Source organism: Canis aureus, chromosome 25 (assembly GCF_053574225.1).
Source record: "Canis aureus isolate CA01 chromosome 25, VMU_Caureus_v.1.0, whole genome shotgun sequence".
Taxonomy (NCBI): Eukaryota; Metazoa; Chordata; class Mammalia; order Carnivora; family Canidae; genus Canis; species Canis aureus.
In genome coordinates, this window is record NC_135635.1 from 43638980 (window position 1) to 43664243 (window position 25264).

Sequence of the window (25264 nt, forward strand, 5' to 3'; positions counted from 1 at the left end):
AGACATGGTGGTGGACCTGGATTGGCCTGCTGGCACAGAATGAGAGTGGTAGGAGAAATTGTTGGAGGGTCGAGGGCAGGCAGGGTGTGAGACAGAGGATCTTGGAATGATCTTTTATCCTCTCAAGCTGTTTGTACCTCTTTATTTACTTATTTTTAAAAAGATTTTATTTATTTATTCATGAGAGACACAGAGAGGCAGAAACACAGGCAGAGGGAGAAGCAGGCTTCCTGCGGGGAGCCTGATGTGGGACTGGATCCCAGGACCCTCTTATCATGCCCTGAGCCAAAGGCAGATGCTCAACCACTGAGCCACCCAGGTGCCCCACTCTGTGCCTCTAGCCAGAGCTCTTCTTAATTTGGCTATAGATAGGCTTGGTAGAGTTGTATGGATCAGTCATGTTTGGCCATTTCATTTGAATTTAACAGATTTGGTGAGGTCAAGGACAATAGAGGTCTGTGAAACTGATGATTTAGTGTCAAATAAACAACATGACTGTTTGGCTTGAGTTTCCAGGAAAGACGAACTGTTTCAAACATTTATGTTGCCTTGGTTACACCACATATCCCGATTTGGGGTTCAGAAAATATGGTCACTGACAGACACATCTAATAACCAGTTGATTTAATCAATTATTCGTTTTTCTATTTATTGTACTTTTCCCTGTAGACATAGAACGGGTGCTTTGATTGTATGGGATATAAAAACCATATACTAGTTTAATCAACCATCTTAAGAATCAATGTTTTATTGCACTTGTGAGGATGAGTAGATTGGTAGAGATTGTATGGTATTGATGGTATGGTCATGTAGTATTAAGACCTGTAGTGTCTAAGCTAAAGTTGATACTTTACTAATTACACTGCAGTCCAGAGAGCAGATTCTTATTTGTGAAGGTAAAAAACAAATATCAAGTAAGCTATTAGTGCTTCTACTTAGCCTTTTTCTCGTTTGAGTCTAAATTTTTTTCCTATTCCCAAATATACTTGTATTTGTCCATTTATTTTAAAATTAGTTGTTAAGCCAGGAAAAGAGCATTTTTTTCCTTTCACGTAGAGTGTTTATAGATAGCATGGCAAAGTAGTATTTAATGTGCTTGTTGTTATATCTATGTATGTAGGTTAAGTATTTTTTAATAATTAGAGAACAGGGGCATCTGAGTGGCTCATTTGGTTAAGTGTCTGTCTTCGCAGACACCTGGGTGGCTCAGTGGTTGAGCGTCTGCCTTTGGCCCAGGGCATGATCCCCGGGGTTCAGGATCGAGTCCCACATCGGGCTCCTTGCGGGGAGCCTGCTTCTCCCTCCTCCTGTGTTTCTGACTCTCTCTCTCACTGTGTCTCTCATGAATAAATAAATAAAAATATTAAAAAAAATAAGTGTTTGTCTTCAGCTCAGGTCATGATCTCAGGGTCCTGGGATTGAGGCCCACGTTGGGCTCCTTGCTCAACGGAGAGCCTGCTTCTCCCTCTCCTTCTGCCCCTCCCCTGCTGGTGTGTGTGCACGCACTCCCTCTCTCAAATAAATAAATAAATAGATAGATAGATAAATAAATTAAAAAATCTTTAAAAAATATAGAGAACAAAATATAATAAAAACAACAAAAGGTTTTTGTTGAAATGAAATCCATTAGTCATTTTTTGAATGTCTTCCATACTACTGGAGGGTCAAAGGTAAGTGTGACACAGCTTCTGTTTCCAAAAAGCTTAAACACCTTGCGTTATACAATCATCCTTTATACAGATTCTAGATTAGGAATGGTCTGGACCCAAACTAGCAGGCTCCCAGATACTCAGAGAAACTTGTTCTCCAGGTAGTCTCTTTAGACCACAAACCTGTTTCCACAAGAGGGGTTTGTGTTCAGTCCTAGGATTCCATATGACAAAGTGCTACATTGCCACCCTGATGCTGCTGTGTCTGCTCATCAGGCTCACAACCTGGGAACTACCTTACACACGAGCAGGTTAGTTCTGTGGTCTGAACGGAAGGCTCCTGATCCAGAAGAGAGGGGATCTGGATTCCAGCCCTAACTTGCTTTGCCACCTCAGGCAGCGAAGACCCCAGTCTTCAAACCTTCAGTGCTCTAATGTTGAGGCTCCCTCAGTGATGATTCCTCAGCCTCCCCTTCCCCACTATGACCACAACTCTTATGTTCTCTTTCTCTTTTATAACTGAGGCTAAAATGGATTCGATGGGGGTTAAAATGGATCACTTTCAAAGCCTCTGACGAATGATTGTTTTACCTCATTCCTAGAAACGTGTTTTGAACATTGTCTCTCTGTATGAGTCTGGAACTTTTCCTGAGGAAAAGTTCTCATACTCTAAATAATCAACTTTCCCATCTTTTACATATTCTGTCTCTTAAGTATTACAGAAGTAACTCCATGTGTGTGTACCTTGTACTCTCATCCATATCTGCATTTTATATGCCCCTGCTTTAAAAATACTCGGGATGTCTGAGTGGCTCAGTGGTTGAGCGTCTGCCTTCAGCTCAGGGCGTGATCCCAGGGTCCTGGGATCGAGTTCCACATCAGGCTCCCCTCAGGGAGCCTGGTTCTCCCTCTGCCTATGTCTCTGCCACTCTCTCTGTCTCTCATGAATAAAAAAATAAAATCTTTTTAGAAAAATGGAATGGCTCTCTGACAAATTCTACTTTTATCTTAGGAATAGTAGTCAGGGCTGCCTGGCTGGCTCAGTTGGTAGAGCATGCAACTTTTGATCTCAAGGTTGTGAGTTCAAGCCCCATGTTGGACTTGAAGCCTACTTTAAATAAATAAATGAAATTTAAAAGACATAACAGGGGATCCCTGGGTGGCGCAGCGGTTTGGCGCCTGCCTTTGGCCCAGGGCGCGATCCTGGAGACCCGGGATCGAGTCCCACGTTGGGTTCCTGGTGCATGGAGCCTGCTTCTCCCTCTGCCTGTGTCTCTGCCTCTCTCTCTCTGTGACTATCATAAATAAATAAAAATGAAAAAAAAAAAAAAAGACATAACAGTTGATCGTTCAGAGTTAAGCTATTTCCACGTGGAAGATACAGCAAATCCCCATGAAAAGTCTGCACCCTCCCTCCATCTGTTCTTCTAACAGAGGTGCAGGGGTCTTATCTTCACTCCACACAACATGCCCCACCCTTCCACCACCACCTGGAACCTGACCCAAGCTAAAACCACTTGGATTATCTTTCCTGGGAATTTGAATTCTGACTAGAGACATACAGAAGGTGTTTGGAGCAAAGCCTTGCTTGGTCTAGTTGCTGAGATTCCAATCACTACCCTGGTTCTTGGCCTTGCTGGGACTTGGTTGTGTAGTTGTCTCTGATTCTGTGAGCTACTCTCCAGTCTTTTCCAGAATACCTTTGGCCTAAGTTAGGAAAGAAGGAAGACAGTCAGGCCTATAATGCTAACCAGAACACAACTATAGTGAAGGACCAGTTTTTCCAAAAGTTTTTGTTTTTAGTTCCCAGTCTGTCACTGACAGATGTGGTCATACTACATATTGCCTAGATGCAGCATTCAAAAGTCCAAAGATGATCTATATATACCATGTTCAGTGAGATGACTCCACTGTCCCATGTTAATGTTCCAGCAATATCAGAATGCACAAAAAGGTTCTAATGCTTACTCTAAGTTTCTGTACCCATCTCATCAAGGACTAGCCTCAGCACTGAGCTGGAGTTTCTGGGGACCCAGGAAACTTAACCTCCCTCCAAAGCCGGGATGTGTAGAAACAGCTAATTTCTACACAGGCTGATGTACTAGGACAGTTCCTAGGGAAAGCCCTACCCTGGGCCCAGTCAGAACTTCTGCTTTTATTCCTAACTTGTTGGCAGGGATTGCTCCTACCTGATCCCACCTACTCACCCCTCCTCCTCCTTCCACTCACTGTATTCTTGTATTCTCAGTCCAAAAAGAAGTTTGCTGCCATGTCTCTACTGTAAGGACAGCAGCCTGGATTCCATGGTCTATCTCTAAAAGAATAAACAAAGTTTTCAGCAGTTTAAAAGAGAGTGCTCTATGAAAGAAAAGAAAGCAGAGACAAACAGATATGTGTACACCCATGTTCATAGTAGTATTAGTCACAATAGCCAAAAGGTGGAAACAACCCAAATGTCCATTGACAGATGAATAGAGAAACAGAATGTGGTCTGCACAGTCAGTGGAATATGGTTCAGCCTTAAAAAAGGAAGGAAATTCTCACATGTACTATATAACATGGATGAACCTTGAAAACATGATGTTAATAAGTAAGCCAGACACAAAATGCCAAATATTAGATGATTCAGCTTATATGAGGTATCTAGCATTGTCAAATCCATAGAGCCAGAAAGTAGAATGGTGGTTGCTGGAGACTTGGGGGAGAGAGGAATGGGGAGTTAGTATTTAATAGATACAGAGTTTCAGTCTGGGAAGATAAAAATTCTGGAGATGGTGGTGGTGGTGGTGATTGCAGGACAGTGTGAATGTGCTTAATGCCACTCACCACTCAAACATGGTGAAGATGATAAATTTTATGTTAATTATATGTTTACCGCACACGCTCACAGAGATTTGGATATTAAAGTTTTGAGGAGAGAGACAGAAGGCCCTAAGAGAGCTTTCTCAGAGGTAGTTTTGTGTTGTGTCTTTGACATCTGTGCCATTGTGAGTGAGTGCCCATAGGTGTTGAGAAAGCTTTCAGCTGGTTAACTTCTCAAAGTCAGGGCCAGTGTCTGTCAGTTCAGTTAGGGCCTAGCCCAGAGTTGTAGCCAGAAGGCAACTAAATAGTTCTTTGATAATAAAGGTACCAGGCCCCTCCTGTAACCCTCCTTGTTCATTCATTCATTCACTCATTAATTAACTAATTCATTCATGCCATCATTTCACATGCGTCAAGTGCCTGATCTCTACAATGAAAATATAAAATCAGGCCCAGGGAGTTTAACCCCTCTCTGAAGCTGGGATGCGTAGAAACTGCTAATTTCAGCTGATGTGTACAGAGAGTGCAATAATGAATAAGACCTAGCTCCTGCCAACACAGTGCTAATTTTCGGTGCTTTTCTCAACTGAACTCCAGTAGCTGCAGATATGCACCCTGCAGTGATGCACAGCCTTGAGCCAAGGATCCAAGGCCTGGGCTCTAGCCTGGCTTCAGCACTGGCTTCTGTTTGACATTAAACAAATCTGTTAACCTATCTGTGGGTCTCTATGTCCCTTCCACCACATGGAAATGCCTCACAGGATGGGGGTAAAAGTAAAAATGAGACCAAGAGTGTGAAAGACATTAGATGGGTTGGTTGTGGTGGGAGGGTTGACGTGGGGATGGGGGCAAACACACAACTCAGGCCTCTGCTGTTGGCTGGTCTCACCTATGAGGCCCTGTTACAATGATATTTTGTGGAAGGAAAGCAGAGTCCCCAGATTCCTCTCCTGTCACCCATGCTTTCCTGGTCCCATTCATCACCTCTCCTTCCCCCAAATAGGTTGTAACAACCTCAGCTTGGCCTTCACCTTCATCAGCCCTCCCAGATCCAGCAGCTGGCAGCCCTTCAGATCAGATAACGCATCTGATTCGTTTTCAAGCCTGGTGCAGAAAAGAGACTCAACAGGATGCTTAAAAGAGGGTGTTGTCTAAGAAGAGACATCAGGTGGAGAGGGAGTTGGAAGGCGTGGCTCCTGACTTCCGTTCCCAAACCCAGTCCTTGTGTGGTCCTAGAAAACTTTCTTGGCCTCTGGGCCCCTCTCTCTTCCTGCTTCATCTGGATCCCACTGTTTTTTCACTCATGAACAAGAGGGTGTGTGTATGTTTTCAATGAGTCAGGCACTTGGATTTGAAAATCTCAAATATCTAGAGGTTGTGACATTTGGGGTAGATGTGTACTCTCCTGACTCTCCACAGCCTCAGTTTTCTCATCTGTAAAATGGGAATCATATTACTATCTACCTGAAAGGATAATTACAAAGATTGAATGAATGAATGCCTAGCATACTGAGTGGCCTGAGCAAGTCACAGCTGTTAGTTGTGATGGTTATTCTCTGCTAAATGCATCTGATACTAACCTGTTGAATGGGTTGAGTAGGTTAATGCATAGAGGAAGGCTTTGTCAACATGGTGTTTCCCTCCCAAGTCCCTTTGGGCATTTTACTGTAGTAACCCCACAATCTTCATAATTAGCAGAGTTATTATCAGATATTCCCACCTCTCTCCTCTTATCTCATTAGCTGGCAGGGTGGGGACACTCTTCTCTTTTTCAAAGCTCCTCTTCCCCGCCCCGTCTTCTTTCTGGGCTGCATTTTATTCCTTCTGGTTTCAACTCTTTCTTTCCATAATACCTTCTGTGTGCCTGAAGGCCCGCTAAGACCTATTACTATGGAAACCTCCCTCAAGTCGGGGTGGAGCCACCTCCACCCAGATGGAAAAGAGTTCTGGGATCTTGGGCCTCTACTGCTCCCTCCTCTCACCTGAAAAGAAGCTGAAGAAAGAGCACTGCCTTTGATTAGCTACTGGCTGTTCCACTATGGCTCCAAACCGTCAAGACTTCCCTAGGCAATGTCAATCTTCACGTGCGTCCTGGGGATATTTCTGCTGAGATGACTCCATTGCCATTTTACAGGGTTTTCCTATACCTGTGCTGCTTCTCCTGAATTCTTTGGGACCCTGAAGCCCAGTTCCCTTATCTCAGAATGGTTTGCAGAGCATTTTGCCTGAGGTTCCTGCAAGTCTGGAAAATCATCAAGCAACATCACATCATTCACATCTAGTTAGCTTAGCTGTCTCATGTGGGTCTGTTTGCATAAAGCAGAGCTGGCTTATGTGTGTCACACACAGGAATGAGTGCCAACACACACACGAGTCCACAGACATATTGGTCCGCATGTCTCAGTTTGTACCTTTCTTCTTCTTCGCCTTCTTCTTCTTTAAAGATTTTATTTTTAAGTAATTCTCTACATTCATTCTGGGGCTCGAACTCACAACCCTGAGCTCAAGAGTCACATACTCTACTGACTGAGCCAACCAAGCAGCCCTCTGTCTCTACCTATCTCAGCAGGAGGTGGAGTTCTGAGTATACAAGTGCTCAGAACATGCCTGGTGATTTGTTGGTTCACTGATTCATTTATTCATTCTTTCCCAATCTGCTAATTGCTTACTTTTTTAAAAATAATTTTTAAAAGATTTATTTATTTATTCATGATAGAGAGAGAGGCAGAGACACAGGCAGAGGGAGAAGCAGGCTCCATGCCATGAGCCCGATGTGGGACTCGATCCTGGCTTCCAGGATCGGGCCCTGGGCCAAAGGCAGGCGCCAAACTGCTGAGCCACCCAGGGGATCACCTAATTGCTTACTTTTGAGCACGATTAAGCTTCGTCTTTGAAAGATGCCAGGAATGGAAAGGATTGTCCCACATTTTCCTCCACTTTCAGAAGCTTGTCTGTGTCCCAGTCCAGAAAGAAGACTGGAAACGACCAGTGCAGTGGTTTACCATCATGATCTGAGGGACCCTAAAACGACCTAAGCAGTCCTTGCTAGCCACCAGAGGATGAAAACACTTCTTCAATTGGCTTGGGCCAGTCTTTGAAGTCCTGGACCCTGTTACCTCTAGATTTTCCTGAAACCATCCCATTGATTACATCAAGGGTATTCAGTCAGAATTCCCCATGGACAGAGCTGTTTGTGGCTATAATTGTCCTGTCAACACTGACTGACTACCAAACGGGGACTTTAAATGTCAGGGGTTTAGGTTTTGTTTTTGTTTTGTAGTAATGATGATAACGATGTCCTAGGGGTGCCTTGGGACTTAGCCAAACCTTATGTGGCCTCTACAGATCAAATCCATGGCTTGGGGAATGGAAAGTTTTGAGCGAGGCTATGTGCAGGCAGACCCTAAGTTCCCAGGGCAGTGGCAGTGTCATAGGGCAATTTACCTTCTCTATCTCCTTTCCTCATCTACCCCCTTGAAGTTTTACGCTTGAATCTGGATGTTTGAGTTTACGGGAAGAACTGAAGGCAGAGCAGAAATATACAGGCACATACTTGGCACAGCTCCGATGCCTTCATTTGGGCCCTTTTAGGTGGCACCCACTAGGGCAGTAGGTACAGCCCCTTGCATCTTGCTGGCAAGCCTCAGCCTGCCAGCAGCCAAAACCATTACAGCAGCTCAGGTGCTAGCTTGGCAGGGAGCTAAGGTACAGCTGGCTGTTCTGGTTCCTGAGCTTGGCTCTAAGCAGCAGCAGTGCAGGGATAGGGGAGGAGGCTCATCACAGTATTACCTGTATCTATCTGCTCATCAAGGAGGAGCTAGGGAGACACCTGGACACCACCTTGCTCCTGGTCCTCATTACTCACCCCCTTCCCAGCACACACCTGTGCTGTGAAGAAGAGCAAGCTAGACTGAGCAAATCACTTCTAATCTTCCTCTGGACCATCCCCTGCTCACAGGCATAGTGTTCCATAGTTTGCCTTCATGTTGTGAAGGAAGAGGCTCAGAAACCAGGAAGACAGGAGCAGGAGTATATGCAGATACTTTCATGTCCCATTATCAGCTGTTTTGGGATACTTGGGTCTTCACACTCCCCCTTGCTTTTCTTTGGCTTATATGGGAGAGGTGTTTGTGGCCAAGTTAGAAAGAGTAAGGAAATAGTCTGGGCGTGGGGATTGGCAGGTGTGGTTGGTTAAGCAGCAGGTAATTAGGGAGGGGATAGTTTGATGACTAAATGAGTGCCTGACACCAGGTGATAATGATGGTGATGGTAAGGTGGACGGAATTCTTAAGTGTATCAGTAGACACTAGTACAATTAAGGACACAGGCTTTTCTCTTTGGTTCAAATACTGGCCACTTTGACTTACGACCTCTTTTAGCAAGATTTTTAACCTCTAAGCCTTATTTTCCTTGTAGGCTTGTTGTATTAAATGAAATAGGGAATATTTCAAATTCAAATTCAAATATTTCATATTTGAAATATTCCCTTTTTCATTTAATATGAATGTATATATGTGTATACGCCTCACACATAAGTGTTAATTGCTAGGGTTACATGAATAATAAGTTCTCTTGCATCATGGTGTCATGGGCTGGGAAGGAAAGGTTAAACCCCTGGAGCTTTGTGTTTGCCTCAGGGACTTCCTCCCAGGTGACAGTTCCAGGTTTCATCCTTGACTGTGTCACTGCAAGTTTCTGGGGGAGGGGGTCTCCAGGCTGCTGGCTTGTAGCCACATGGGCTTTGTTCTGCTGTGGACATGTGACTGGCCTTCAAGGGTAGGGCAAGGTCAGCACCACAGAGCCACAGTCTTGTTTTTTTGTCCTAGGACTCAGTGCTAGTTACTGACATTTGTTGAACAGTGCCCTGGGTGGCATGACCTCGCATTCCCTTGGCAACCTCTCATTCTCTAGATTCATCACCTCTTCTCTGGACGGAGGCTGGGCTTCTAAGTAAATCATCTGCATTTGCCCTGGATCTTTGGGTCCTTTACATCTGATGGAGCCTGTGGGACCAGAGCTCCTAGGCTTCTCCTTCAGCTCCACCTTCCCACTGCCTTGGAGGGGGTTGGTCAGTCATCTGTCCTTGCAACGACTGTTTTAGTTCATGCAAGGTGCTAGACCTTTCTGGTGGAGCCCTGCCCCAGGCTGGAAACAGAGCTTCAGAAATACCATTTTCAGGGCCCTCTGTTTGCTGCTACCCGCTCCCACCAGTGCTTCCACTTCTCTTTTAGACATTACTCTCAGTTCCAGTTGTCCTGGTGACACCCCAGCCTAGGCTCCGCATTTTAGTAAATGGCAGCTCTGGTCTTCCAGCTGCCCAGGTCAGAATCTTCAAATCATTGATGATTCCTCTCCTCACACCCAATCTGTGAGCAAAGCCTGTCAGCTGTACCTCTAAAATTTATTCAAAAGATGCCTGAGTAGCAAGGGACTCCCTTTCTTCCTGGTGTAAGTGTACCTGTTGACTACATGCACATTGCCAAGAGAACAATCAGGCCAGAGGTCAGGAGAAATGAAAGCAAGTTTCCGATCTGCAACATTGTGATGAATAATAAAATAATAAGCTGCAACCCACTCATTGCTGGTTATGCTGCAGCTACTAAGTCCTAAATTTACATGGATTATCTTATTCACTGTGTGACCTTAGACTGATAACTTCACCTGTTTCTGTCTTTTTCTTTTCTAAAATGGAGATGACAACAGTCCACAGGGAGGTTGTGAGGATGCAGTGAAATAAGGTACGTGCAAGTCTTTGAAAAAAGCACCAAGGGATATACGTATCCTATATTTTCAGCAAAGGGCCAACATAATTGTCTTCAGGCTTTTGATGAGTTCACATTACACAAAAGAGAGATGTTGGCAAAACTCCAACTGATGGTGAATTTGATAGCCCAGCTTTGTGAGGGCAGAATGTGCGGCCCTTAGTGGTGCTTTATCTGTCACCTGAGATCAGGGTGTCTGTCTCCTGGCACAAATGTGACACCTGTTGCAGGAGAAACAGGCCCTGGCAGCTGGCACTCTGGGAGGAGAGGTCTGGCCAGGAGCAGGAGGAGTTCACTTATCAGAGAGCAAATGACAAGTGTCAATAGTTAAATCAGCACATTCTTTAGCTCCAGGTTCCCCCAGGGGGCTAAGCAATGCCTGGGTATCCACTAGCAGGGTTAATACAGAGGCAAAGGTAGAGGAAGAGGAATTTACCAAATGCCCCACACCCTGCTTGGTGCCTGATATGCACTCAGTGAATATTAACATATTAATGCCCGCTCCCGGAGGAGCGGAAAGTAATACCTGGGAAACAGACAGGAAGTATTATCTGCTCTGCTCCCACTAAGTTCCTGCTGGGCCATAGTCCGCTTGCTTCTCTGGTCAGTAAGCAAAGAGGGAAGAGAATAAGAAAACTACTGGCCATTTGCAGTTTACAGAAGCGTAAAAGGGCTTGAACTCATATCCTACTTCCAGGTCTGAAACCCCAGACTCATTGAGGGAGGAATGTTTATTGAGTACTTAAGTTTATTGAGTACTTGAGATTACTTGCTCAAGCGGTCACCATTTATAAGTGGTAGATAGACAATTAGGTCTGACTCTAAAGCTTTACTTGTCTTTCTCCTATACTCTGAAGACTGCAAAGGGAGTTTCCCAGTCCTGAACTTACTAAAGGCTGAGCTGCTGATTACCCAGTCTCTAAGCATCTCAAAGCCATCCCAACACCTATGACCACCAGGTGCAGAGCCTGCTGGGGTTTAACCTCACTGATACCCACCCCCAAGCTCCCACCCACCATGGACTTGTTCACTCAGATAACTACCTCTTACCTTCTTTTACAGAGAAATAGAGCCAGACACTAGTTACAGGTGATAAAGGCAGAATTTATTCAGTACTATCATGATATGGGAAAGAGACCTCAGGAGAAAACTGAACTTAATTCAGAATACAGCAAAGACGGCTGGGGATTTATAGCCAGCAGAGTGAGGCAGCCAGGGGATGGAAAATCACTAAGAGGAGACTTCAGGGTTGGGGGATTCTTGCTGAACTGGCCTAACAAGATTCCTACCACAGGAGGCTGAGGACCTACACATCAAGGGTGGGAGATGAGGAATTGATCAGGTATCACAGGTGGCCGGGTATCAAAGGTGGAGGGGATTCCTACTGAAAAGACTTAACAGGATTCTTCTTCAGCCCTGGGTTGGGCCAGCCAAGGACAAGGCCCAAGGACGAGGCCTACTCAGGAGGGCTCAGGGGGCCTGTCTAAAATTTGATCAAGAAGAGAGTCTTCAAAAAAAAAAAAAAAGAAGAGAGTCTTCGTCACTTCCCAGCCAATGCCAGGACATGCTGAAAACCTACGGTGATAGTTCACTGACCCCAGGCTGTCTTACCTTTGGTGTGACTTCCAAGGGTCAGCAAATTTTTCTGGAGCTGAAAATTAGTCTATGAGAAAGAATGTGTGTCTGAGATGTACTATAACTCCCATCCATAGGGGAAGTAGTGTTTTTATTATTCTTTCCTTACAACTTTGTCGAGAAGTAGATGGCTTTTAGTTGTAAGCAGAGTCAAAGAGATGACCCAATGATTCAGAGGCACAAGCAAGGCAGAGCCTGCCCACCCTTCCCCACAGTGTGACTCATTCATCACCCAGGCACCTGAGCTCCCCAACCACTAGCCTGCTGCATATTCTAGTATTCTAATAGCTCCTTGGACTTGGGAAGGCTGGGGCTCTTCAGTTTGATGTGTCTGAGTTGGGATTAACAGATGAAAGAACAGCTCTCTCCTGAGCTCATCCAGAAATGCAGGGTGTAGGTCTGGAAGCATTCTTTCCCTCCCTCCCATATCCTCACCTCACTTCACTGGCCCCAGAATCTGCTTCCTCAAGAGATCCCCCTGCACTGAACTAGTCTGACCTGTTCCTGCCTGCCAGCTTGCCAGCCATGGAAACAGGAGAGACCTTGATGGCAGAAGGATAAACCTGCAGAAGTCCCCATAAACATAACATGAGCAGAGGTTTGATGTCTGTGCAGAAACCCAGAGGCACAGATCCCCAGCTGAGGCCTCTGTCCCTGGGACTCTTCAAAGTCTGGCCAAAAAAGTGCCCACAGGGGAAAATGTAGGCAGAGTGAGAAAACGCTGGGTTGTGAGACAGGGAGGCTCTGTTCTGATCCTGGCTTTGGAACAACTAACTGTGACTTTAAACTCTATGCTGCTCGGTCCCCATCTGTAAAATGGGGGTAATCAGACCTGGCCTATCTCATAAGAGTCTTTTAAAAATTTAATTAGTTAATTAATTTTACTTATTTGTGAGAGAGAGGGTGTGCATGAACATGTGTGTTGCAGGGAGGGGCAGAGGGAGAGAGAGAATCTCAAGCAGAAATTGAGAGACAGGCCTCAATCTCATGATCCTAAGATCATGAGGGGAGCTGAAATCAAGAGTCGGATGCTTAATTGACTAAGCCACCCAGGCACCCCTCTTATAAGTCTTATAAGGCTCAGATGAGATCATTCCTGTGAGACACTTATTAAGCATTAAAGGGCCACACCAAACAGAGCTGTAAAAAAAAAAAAAGCACCCCCCCCCCCCACTGTAATCCCTTTTCTGGAATCAACTACATAAACATGCAAAATGTCAATGTCCACCTTCTGCCTGCCCACATTCATACATTGTGCTCTTTCCTCTATGTCTGGTTGGCTGTGTCTCGACTGGGATCCCACAGGGGTTCATGACACTTCTGCTTTGGGCCAGCTGTTGGTTCCCAGCAGCCAGTGACTCTGAGTCTAACTCTTTTTGTGCAGCACCTACTGCAGTGTCTGGGACCACCTTGATGGAGCTGCTGGAGAGAGAGTAGTAGCCTAGTGGGAATCAGGACACTTGGGTTCCAGTCTTAGCCTTGTTGCCGTTCACTAAGTGAGCCGAGAGAAGTAATTTGGCCAGCTGGGGTCTCATTTTCCTCACCTAAAATAAGGACCAGATGATCTTAAAAGCCTCTGCTAGCTCCCAATAGTCTATGATTCGGGTTCATGGCCAGCAGTGGTTTGGTTTCACATATTTAAAGTCTGACAATCACGTCCAGATGGCCCCCTTGAAATGTGGGGGCCCTGACCCCCAGTGTGTGGCCATGCTGACAACTGAACTCCCAACTCTCCTGCAGCCTCACCCTCAGCACAGTGCTTTGCTTTTTCACTCTTTGCTGGCACCCAACAGTTTTCTGTTCCCTCATTCTCACCCAGTTTGGCTTTTAGCCTTCCTAGATGTGTGTTAGCGAACCAGCTACAGACTCTTTGAGGTGTAGACATCAGCCTCCAGATCAACCCAGGGATAGCTAGGCCTCTTATCTCTCTCCTGCAGTTTATTAATTTGTTTGACTGCACCAAGTCCTGGCTCACCCTTTCCTGACTCCTCAGCTCTGGTTCCATCTAGCAGCTTGGTGATAATGGTGGGCAGAGGGGTAGGACCTTGCTGCCAACGAAACAACCCTGCTGTCTTCCTGGGCTCGGAGGAAGGGGACTGAGGTGGAAAGGGAGCAAACTTAATTCTACTGCCTTTCACAACCGTTTCCCAAAGGCAGCTTTCCAGAGAAATCAGCCTCACGAAGCAACTGGGAGAGTCAGCCTGTAGTGCTGGACACTCCATGGACAAATGGACAATGCTCCATTTTCACTAGTCCTGGCTCCTTCTCTGATTAAGGACGGCAGCAAATTTTAATGGGATAGGAGCTTATTTCCTTTCCCTCTGCGCTACTGACCTTGGTCAAGGTTGTATCTCCCAACTCTCCTCCCACTTTGTGCCCCCCCCCCCCCCCCCCCCCCGTACGAAGAGGTGGGAGGAGCAGCAGAAGGGAAGAAGCTCTGCTATTACCTCTCCTATTCCCCCCAAACCTCTTCAAGTTATATTGAGTCTGTTTCTCTCTTTGTTCCCTTCTGTAGGATATGGCAGCTGGAGAGAACTGGCCAAGGCTCTGGCCAGCAGGAACATTCCAGCTGTGGATCCAAACCTCCAGTTTCATCATCCCCAGAGGCTGGGCCCCAAGGTATGTGGTCCTCAGCTGTCTGTGCCCTTATACCCTTGATGGAAATCCCCACTTTTCTGTGGTAGGAGAGGCCAAGGGGAGAGTTCCTGGAATTGTAGTCCGACATAACAGGATCTCATTAGCTGGATGTAGAGATGTCTATCCTGCCCTCCTCAAAGCCTTCCTCACAGTTCCAGAAGCCCAGACTTGAACCATTCCAGACATGTGGCCTTCATCTCCATTACTAGCAGAGGGCTTAAGGCAGAACCATCCCACCTTGCCTCTTGCTGGCTTGAGGCCTCATTTGGTGCCTTAGTGATGATCTCAGATGCTCACTGCTAGGAGTCAGAGAGGATGAAGTAGACATCATATATAGCTACAAATGACTCGGCCATAGATCTTTAATGGAGCATTTTATCTATAGTGCTTCTTGTACCAGTGGTCTCTAGGGAGGCAGGAGTGGCTCTGGTGGAAATTAGGGAAATTGGGGTCTAATGCAGTCTGGAATCCTAAAGTTGAGCCTCTGAGCCTAGCACAGACATGGATCTCCAAGGCTGGCCCAAGGGCTGGGATATTCCCAAGGGGCTTCCACTTATTAGGACAAATGAGTGACAGAACTGGGCAGAGTCCTGAGGGGATGTAGTGAAAGATGGAGGCAAGTTCCTTTTCTCAGAAGACTGATCTAATCAGACTTTTTTCCCGAAAAAAGAAAAAAATTTTTTTTCTTCCATATGAGAAGACTGAGAAAATTCAGGAAAGTAAAAGAACCTTAGGAGAGTATACATTGGTGAAACTATAAGGAGATGTATTTTTGAGGGATACAGTATGAATGATAAACAACAGTGTCCCTTATATTAAAAAGCTTCCTGGGGGCAGGGACTATGTCTCCTGGCCCTCTACCTCCCCACAGGTACTTTCAAAGGGCTCCTGACCCTAATGTTTCACCAAGTTCACATTTCACTCTTTTGGTAGGACCAAGACTTTGAGCGAGGTAGGAGTGGTAACAACAGCTACCTGAAGTGGAATAAGCCCGTCCCATGGCTCTCAGAGGTAAGGGATTCTCCACTGTTCTTCTTCTTGGAGACGGTCAAAAAATAGTTTTCACTATTTTCTGATAACTGCAGAAAATTTTTTTCTAGAGGTTTCACCTAGGAGTGCCTGGGTGGCTAGTTGGTGCAGCATCTGACTCCTGATTTTGACTCAGGTCATGATCTCAGGGTCATGAGATTAAGCCCCAAAGTTAGGCTCCACGCTGGTGGTGGAACCTGCTTAAAATTCTCTCTCCCTCTGCCTGTCTTCCCCTGCCCCCCTCAGCTTGTGCAAGTATCCCCCAACCCCAAAATTGTTTTCACCAAATTTGAAAAAAAAGGGGGGCTTCAGGCTTACTCAGTTTTCTTCCTTTAGAGAAGGAGAGCATTTGCTCTGTGTGTACTGGTTTTTGCATATCATCCCATATCAGCTTTATGACCCTGTAAGATAGTATCATTGTCCTCATCTTAGAAGTGAGAAAAACAGGGCTCAGGAAAGCTACATGACTTTCACATCCACATCATTCTTAAAGAGAGGCTTCCTGGACTGTCTTTCTTGGACTAGTAAGTCTCATAAGGTATTCCAGGAAGAAAGGAGTCTTGTTTGTTTGTTTGTTTTTTATGGAGTCTTGTTTAAATAAGGCTCAGAAACTATATACTACACCCACTTCTTGGAAATTACACATTAGCACAGGAAAGGCTCTGAGTAGTTCTGCAGTGAGCCATTTAACTTGGTTTAGCTCAGCAGGTACCAAACCTATGTGCCTCCTGCCTCGTTTTTTTTTTTTTTTTTTTTCTTTTTCTTGGGAAATATCTCTTAATAGTCTACGAAACTAGTGTTCTAAGGAACACACTCTAGGAAATGCTGCTTTAGAAAATTATATAGGAAGTAGTTAAACGTGTGAATAAGAGTTGCCATGGTATCTTTTACTTATATAGGATCTGAAAGATTCTTTTTCTTTTGGTAAATAAACTGAGTTTCAAGGAGATTGATTAACATGCTCAAGATTATCTTGAGTAGGGGATCCCTGGGTGGCTCAGCGGTTTGGCACCTGCCTTTGGCTCGGGGCATGATCCTGGAGTCCCGGGATAGAATCCCGCATCAGGCTCCCTGCATGGAGCCTGCTTCTCTCTCTGACTGTGTCTCTGCCCGCCCCCTCGCCCCGTCTCTTATGAATAAATAAATAAAATCTTAAAAAAAAAAAGATTATCTTGAGTAGATACCAAAACTCCATAGTAGTGTGGTGTTTTGGGGATGAAAATTTTATTTATTTATTTATTTTAATTAAAAAAAATTTTTTTTTATTTATTTATGATAGTCACAGAGAGAGAGAGAGGCAGAGACACAGGCAGAGGGAGAAGCAGGCTCCATGCACCAGGAGCCCGACGTGGGATTTGATCCCGGGTCTCCAGGATTGCGCCCTGGGCCAAAGGCAGGCACTAAACCGCTGCGCCACCCAGGGATCCCGGGATGAAAATTTTAAATTTGGGCTCTATATTTTACAATTTGCCCATAACCCAGTGCCTTTTCGTCCCGAGATCTGTATTATTTTTCTTGGCTGAGTGGTATTGGCCAGCCCACCGTCTTTATCCGTACCTATCTCAGACCAAGCTCTTCTGCCTGGGTGATTTTATTTCCAATTCACCTATTGCTGTGGGGTGGGGGTGAAGGAGGCACTATCATGCTAAATGTGATGTTACTTTATCCACACCATAAAATCCCCTTTGTTCAAAGCCCTTAGAGAGGACGGATTACAATACTAGCACACTTGTATAGGTGACATCGTCAGGTGATTGATTACACCCCACCTCACCTGGAGTATTTTGAAAAGAGGGTGCCTTAAAGACCATTGATCCAATAATCTAGCCTTCAATCTTTTGAGGACAGTTGAAATCATTTTTCTTTCTTTTTTTTTTTTTTTTTAAGATTTTATTTATTTTAGAATGAGAGAGAGTGTGTGAGTGCACGGGGGTGGGGAGTGCAGAGAGAGAGAATCCCAAGCAGACTCTGCACTGAGCAAGACATAGGACCCAATCCCACGATCCCAAGACCATGACCTGAGCCAAAACCAAGAATCCAACATTCAACCAACTGAGTCACTGAGGTGCCCATGGATCATTTTTCTTAACCAATTTTTTTAAAAGATTTTTACTGCATAACATTCTGTATTTATTAATCATTAATTTTTGGCCAATCAAGGATGGAGATATATATATGTGTGTGTGTGTGTGTGGTGTGTGTATGTGCATGTGTGTGTATATATATACATACATACATATATATATATAAAATTAAAACAGTGAACAAATAGTAAACAGTGATTAAATAGGATAAAATTTTAAAGAAACAGTTGATTTTTTTAATAAGTGTGTCACACTATGGCCTTCGGGTGATAAATGCCTGATTTCCATTGACTTTTTTTTTTTTTTTTTTTTTTAGTATTAAAAGTAGCTTTAGGGCAGCCCCGGTGGCTCAGCGGTTTAGCGCTGCCTTCAGCCGGGGGTGTGATCCTGGAGACCCAGGATCGAGTCCCACGTTTGGCTCCCTGCATGGGGCCTGCTTCTCTCTCTGCCTGTGTCTCTGCGCCTCTCTCTCTCTCTCTGTCTCTCATGAATAAATAAATAAAATCTTATAAATAAATAAATAAATAAATAAATAAATAAATAACTAGCTTTACCAGGGCGCCTGTGTGGCTCAGTCAGTTAAGTGTCTGCCTTCAGTTCAAGTCATGACCCCAGGGTCTTGCTCCACAAGGAGCCTGCTTCTTCCTCTTCCTCTGCCCTTCACCCCTGCTCGTGCTCTCTTGCTCTCTCTCCCAGATAAATAAGTAAAATCTTAAAAAAAAAAAAAAAAAAAAAAGTGACTTTATCAAAGAAACCCAAAACCAAACAGTACCTTACAAAATCCTTATTACAATCTTCATGGATCTTCAGGGAATCACTGATCCAATCATGTTATTTCACCAAGAAAGAAAACAAGGCCCCCTTAGAAAGGCTAAATTACCAACATCTGTAGCCACAGAGCTACACAGTGGTTCTGGCTCTCTCCCCCACCACCATGGGTGCTTCTCTGTTCCCATCTCCTTTCCTGTTCCTGCTCTTTTGACAGTTTCAGCAGGTTAATGACATATGTCATTTATTGAACATCCCAAGAGCTGTCAGGTTGTCCTATCATCCCCCTTTTGCAGGTAATGGCTCAGAGAGGGGTTAACTTATTCACTTACTCCAGAGGGCATCACTAGGACACAGCCCTGCTCTGAAGGTGAGCAAGGATAGAGGATAAGAAGGCTGACAATGGTCTCTTCTCTGTGTCGCTGCCCCAGTCTTTAGCCAGCAGTGCAGGGTCTCTGAGGCCAGAAGTCACTGGAAAGTTAAGCAGCCATAGGCATTCTCTTTGGTGTGTCAGAGAGACTGCTACAAGAAAGAAATTTGGTGAATCCAAAATAAGATTAGAGCAAGTCAGCATTTCCCTCGGTCATGCCACACTGGCTTTGGTGAGTGTTGTCTCTTGAGGAGAGGGCTGAGACCCAGAATCTTCTTCTCAGGTTTACCTTTTTTTTTCTTTTTTGGTCATAATTTAATTGAGATGTAAATTAAATACCATGTAAGTCACCTATTTAAGGTGTATAATTCAATAACTTTTAATATATTCATAGAGTTATGCGTCCATCACTGTTAGTTTAGAGCACTTTCATTACCACAGAAACTCCATATCTGTTAGCCATCACTCCTCACCACCCCACCCTCCCAAACCCTACACAAACAATAGTCTTTCTTTTTTTTTTTTTTAAGGAGTGCTTTTTTGGGGTACTTTTTATTATTATTATTTTTTAAGTAGGCTCCATGGGACACCTGGGTGGCTCAGTGGTTGAGCATCTGCCTTCAGCTCAGGTCATGATCCCTGTACTGGGATCGAGTCCCGTATCGAGCTCCCTGCAGGGAGCCTACTTCTCCCTCTGCCTGTGTCTCTGCCTCTCTCTCTCTGTGTCTCTCATGAATAAATAAAAATCTTAAAAAAAAAAAAAAGTAGGCTCCATGCCCAACATGGGGCTTAAACTCATGAGCCTGAGATCAAGAGTCACATGCCCTGCTGACTGAGGCCAGGGCACCCAGTAATCTACTTTGTCTCTTTAGATTTGCCTGTTCTGAAATTTCCTATAAATGCAATCATACAATGTGACCATTAACTTCTTTCACTTAGCATGACAATTTCAAGGTTCCTCCATGCTGTAGCATGTACCAGCACTTCATTTCTTTTTATGGCTGAGTAATATTCCCTTATGTGGTTTTACCACATTTTATTTATCCATTCTCGAGTGTATGTCTTGTGACCAACTCCTACCTCTCCTGGATGCAGAGGTGACTGCTTCTGCTTTCGTGCCATGTGCATCTGACGCCTCTGCAATGGCACAGGTGACATCTTTTGTTAATATGTCTCTCTCCTTGGAGGACCACATCTCTTTTCATCTCGAGCTAATGTAAAGCAGATACAGTGCTTATAGAATAAATGAAGGAACATAAGGTTCTGAGCTTAGCTTCTGCAAGCTTTTGTTCATTCAAATAATTAAGATTTGTGGGAACACAGAGGAGGGAAGCTATTAATTCTGGTGAGGAAGTCAGAGGATGAGCCAGGGTTTGCCACAGGGGGAGAAAGAAAAAGGCCTTCCAACCGGGAAATGTTCGTGAAGACGCAAAGAGGTAAAGGAGCATGACAAGAATGGGGAGATGGGTGTGGGTGGAGTGTAGGCTTGTGACAGGGAGTGGCATGAGGAGAAGGGAGCTGGGAGTGAGGCTGGGAAGGTAGGTCAGTTGAAAAGACCTCATGTGCCAGGGTGAGGTTTTGTTCTGAAGCCTTTTGGGAACCTTCTGAGGTCGGAAGCAGCAAAGTGACATGATCAGATCTATGCTTTAGAAAGACAATCTTGCAGGCAGGGTGAAGAATCAGTGGAGGGAAGGAAGCTTCCCTCCAGTTAGGAGGCTCTACTACAGTCCTGGCAGAGGCAGTGTTGTGGGAATGGAAGATAGTGGAAGTTCCTATCTGAGGACCCACCAGCTTCGCCTTACCCTCCTGCATCCATAGTCCCAGACATCCTCCCCACTTCTACAGGGTTAATTGCTGTGTTCTTGGGGGAATCAGTTTACCTCTCTGGGCCTCAATAATCTCACCTCTAAAATGAGACAGTTCCAACAAATATTTTCTCCACTACTTACAACTGGAAATTTCAAATCCATCATTGGCTGTGGGCATACTCTGGTGATGGGAGTAGTCAGTGTCCTTCCTTGGGCCTTAGCCCCTGCTGGACAATAGAGAGAGTGGGCAAAGTGTGGTGCTGATGAGCTGGAATCTCTCATCCCTGCCAGATGCAAAGTCTCCAAAACTTGGAGAGATGCAAATCCCAGTGGGGTTGTCAGCCTGGGCCTGGGGAGGAAGATGGCACCCACTGGTCCTGCAGAGATCCCCACCAACAGCCCGAGAGTGGGTGAAGCATGGTTTGAGGGCTGCCGTAATGCTGATTGAGGGCCTAGACCTCCGACGAGAGGGCTAGTCCTCTTCCTACACTCCCACATCCTCTGCCTTCCACTCCCTGCAGCCTCTGAGGCTATCCTTGCTATAGCAAGCAAGGCCCTGACTGGGAGGTGGCCAGCCCAGCTCCTTCTTCCTTTCCTCCTTCCCTCCTTCCCTTGCCCAAACCCCCTGGGGCCTCTAGTCTCTTGGCTGAACACAACAGATTTCTCTGGTGGGATGCCTTCCCTCCACAGTTTGCTGTGGATCCGAGCACACTGCCCTGAAAGTCTCCCAGGGAGGGGCCAAGAGGAGGTCATTTATAGGAGACAACTGAGTCTTGTAAACTGGACTTAAGGAATTTCCCCAGAAGTAGCACAATGTCCCTATTCTTTCCTTCCAAGAAGCCTCAGCCCGCCCCCCACCTACCCAGCCCACATTCTCTCTTCCACCCATCCCAGCACCCCACTCATAATCCCCAGTGTGATGGCTGCTTCCAAGGCCCCACATTCTTAGCTTTGACCAGGCCAATGTGCGCAGGAAGTGCCAGACTGCCAACGGGCCGGGGAGTGACAGGCTGTCCTGTGTCCTCTCTGGATCCAGCTGTGGGGCTGTGTTTCCTCAGAGGCCGCACCTCAGATCTTTGGCATTCCTGTGCAGGAGTCCCCCCCACCATCTGTCCCCCCAGATCTGTTGCTGAAGACCTTGTGCCATTTCCTTTTATCTGGGTTCCCAGTCTGGGTGTCCCTTCCTCCTCTGCCTTCCTGGGGCAGCCCATATTTTGATATCTGATGGGCCACACTGGGGAGGGAAGGGCAGGGCCTGTTTGTATAGAGTGATTGAGGCCCCACCTCCCACAACCTGGAGATTAAGCTCTGGGGGAGGGGGAGGAGAAAGTTGCTGAGATGGGGTAATCTGAAACTCTTTGTCAGGGTAAATTGGGACTGGATCCCCAAGCCTCCCCTCCCCTCTCAAACTCCCAGCACTTCCACCCACTCAGAGAGAGGACTGGCTCTAAGGCCCTTTCTTCTGAAGGGGGTCCTCTGCTGCTGGCCGCCAACTGTCTGTGCCCCACAGATGCCACAGCCGAGGAGGAGAGAGCATACATCCTCTGCTCCTACCTTCCCAGGGCTGCCCAGGTCCCAGGCACCTGGGTAGTTGTGCCAGGAGAGGCCTGAGCAGAGCGAGAGAGGCTTCCAGCTCCTTAAGGAGTAATGGGAGGCCTTCCTACTGGATGGGGCCCCCAAAGACCTCCTGTGGCCCCCAATGACCTCCTGCAGCGCTTTCCCAGCTGCTTCCCCACAACCGGAGCCAGAAGCATGAAGACTACTGGGTAGATAAGGTTTCACCAGCAGACAGCTGTGAAGCTTACTATTAGGCACAAGGGGAAGGGGACGGGGATGGGGGAAGAGCAGATCTTTAGCTGAAACCCCAGCTTGGCCCTCCTTCCAGTTCTTTCTGTCGTCTCTGCCTATCTGTCATGGCTATTACTTCCCCTTGCCTGGGGAATGCAAACCAGCCCCCCTCTTGCATGGAAAGAGCCCAGGGGACTCTGTGCCTTTGTGTGTGCATGTGTGCACAAGCATGGCCAGAAAACCAGACCCAGGCCTCAGGGCCAGGCAGTGGGGTTGAGGTATGAGAAGGAAGCTGCGGGTGCCAGGGTGGGATGGGATCCTTAGCAATGAGAGGAGCACCAGGGCTGAGGTTGGGACTGGGGTTGCGGCTGTCTCTGCCCCCAGCCTCCTCCAGCCGCGGGTCAGGACTGGCACCCACCTGCTTGCTTCCTTGCAGTTCCAGGGCCATGCCAACCTGCATGTGTTCGAAGACTGGTGTGGCAGTTCCATTCAGCAGCTCCGGAGGAACCTGCACTTCCCGCTGTACCCCCACGTGAGTGTTGTCTAGCCAAGCCTCTTTTCCCTTCCTTGCCCACTCCTATCTCTCATCTCCCCCCTGTCTTCTGTCTTCTTCATCTGTCCTGCTTCCTTTCTAGTTCATTTTCTTTCCTTTATATCTTGGGTCTTCTTTTCTTCTGCCTGTAACTATTACTCTGGCTCCCTTCCCCAGGATTCCTGGCGATTTCTCTGCCATTTTCTGTATCATTTCAGCTTTAGGTTCTCATTGTGGCTCATGATCTAGATTAGCCAGAGCCACTGCATACAGTTGGGCTGGTTGTGCACTGTACAAGGTCACAGGGACAAAAAAGCAAATAAGAGTGGAGATCTTGTCTACACTCCACTCACTGTGCCATGGCCCAGTCCTTCCTGTCCCCCTTCCCCCCCAACTCTGGTCTTCCTATCAGCCCTGAGTGGACCACTTTCTTCAGTTTCCTCTTCCCTCTTCTGAATAATGGTTTCCCTCCCCTTTCTTGGTATAGATTCGCACAACCCTGAGGAAGCTGGCTGTTTCCCCCAAATGGACCAACTATGGCCTCCGCATTTTTGGCTACCTGCATCCCTTCACCGATGGTGAGGCCAGCCCCCCAAAGCCCCATCCTCCTGCTTCTTGCTCCAGATTCTTTACGGTACCCAGAGAACATAAGCCTGTAGCTGAGAAGTAAGTCCACACTAGGCTGCCTGGACCCTGTTAGTCCATCACTGGGGAGAGAGGGGATATTTGGTCACAGTGAGGTTTTATTCATTGCACCCCAGCTGCCACTTCATGCCTTGATTTGCAGAGTCTGGCCCTAGCTTGTCTCTTTCTGTGAGTCTTCCCCATGTTCATGGTATCTCCTAAGGTGAGGAACCCCCACCTTACAGGGAAGGAAGCCACAGCACCAAGCCCCCTGAAGAGAATATACCTACTAAGAAGTAAAACAGGCCTTCAGCCCTTCATGCTATGTTCTTCTTGCTCTCATCTGCAAAACTCTTTTCCCCACTGCCCAGGGAAAATACAGTTTGCCATTGCTGCAGATGACAACGCTGAGTTCTGGCTCAGCCGGGATGACCAGGTGTCAGGCCTTCAGCTGTTGGCCAGTGTGGGCAAGGTAGGGTCAGCCCATCCGCAGAGCTCTCCCACTGGGCCCGGGAACCAGGTCATGGAAGAGGCACCTGCTCGCATCAGGAGACCTGCATCACCATTAGTCTCTTTGGCGTGACAGCATCCTCCATGTCACCCCTGCCCTGTATTATAAAGGGATAGACTGTAAACTGGGGAAGAGTGAAGATTCATCTCTTGGCTGGGACTGGGCCACGTCTCCTTTTTGGGTTTTAGCGTCCTTAGCATGGTGCCAAGGATGCCCGCCATGGGGACTTATTGCTTGGGGCCCTTATAAGAAGGGTGGAGCTTCTTCTTGCCCAGGTCACCTGTCACTCCCCTCACGTCTCCTGTTTTCTCTCCCCTCTCTCTCCTCTTCTTTGCTCACATATCTCCTTTTTCCCCATTCCTTCCTCATCTCTGCACTCCCCACCTCCCTTCCTCCATATTGTCATCTTCCTCCTTCCCTCTTCTTGCTCTCCTCACACCTCTAGACTGGAAAAGAGTGGACTGCCCCTGGAGAGTTTGGGAAATTTCGGAGCCAAATTTCCAAGCCAGTGAGGTAAGTAGGGAGTCTCATGACATTCTTCTGAGCACAGAAAAAAAACCAAACCTACATCAAGTGCCAAGGTCAAATCAGAGGCAGGGAGCCTGATGGTACCCGGCCTGTCTCCAGCCTTCCTTAGTCTAGATGTGCAGTATGACTGGGCACTCATGCATTCTGCTAAATGATGTATTTGACTTTAGAAACCATCTGGCCCATCCTTCCTCATTTTACAGATGCAGAAACTGAGGCTCAGAGAGGGTTGTGACTTGATGAAGGTCACACAGCTATTTAGTGACACTCAGGACTGGAAAACAAAATAGGTCTCTCTTCTTCCAGTCCTTGTCCTTCCCATTTGCTCCATCCCTGTAAATGTCCGCAGTGGTGCAGCCTGGACACTTGGCTCTCTGCCTGTGCTACAGAAAGTTCCTCATGGATCACTTGATCCCTGATTCCTCAGTAGACCAGAGGGAGACAGGCTTTTCCCAGCCTGTATCGGCTGAATTGCATTAACATGCTGGAAGGGGAACTTAGCCTGACTTCAGAGTGCCACCTGGTGGCCTGCACACAAAGGCGAGACCGTGTCAATACTTGGTGGTAACACTGATGTCAATCACAGGAAGCCAGTCTAGCTCTCGGAAGAGCCCTTGCTATGTGCCATTCTCTGTGGCGAGCACATTACATATCATTCAGCATGGCAGCCAATGCCCTGAACCCAGAAGGAAGATTGCCTGGATCCAAATCCCAGCTCCACCACTTCCTGCCTCAGT

The 25264-nt window shown here is 46.5% G+C and overlaps 1 protein-coding gene across 3 annotated transcripts in view; it reads left to right on the plus strand.

The window, feature by feature from the left end:
• The window catches only part of B4GALNT3 (beta-1,4-N-acetyl-galactosaminyltransferase 3), a 133147-nt gene that overhangs the window by 56137 nt on the left and 51746 nt on the right, over positions 1 to 25264 (plus strand). For all 3 annotated transcript variants that reach the window (XM_077871553.1, XM_077871555.1, XM_077871554.1), the window contains exons 2-7: positions 14364 to 14467; positions 15419 to 15496; positions 22769 to 22864; positions 23352 to 23442; positions 23860 to 23960; positions 24445 to 24512. In XM_077871553.1, coding sequence (XP_077727679.1) covers positions 14364 to 14467; positions 15419 to 15496; positions 22769 to 22864; positions 23352 to 23442; positions 23860 to 23960; positions 24445 to 24512 — 538 coding nt within the window. The remainder of the gene's footprint in view (positions 1 to 14363; positions 14468 to 15418; positions 15497 to 22768; positions 22865 to 23351; positions 23443 to 23859; positions 23961 to 24444; positions 24513 to 25264) is intronic.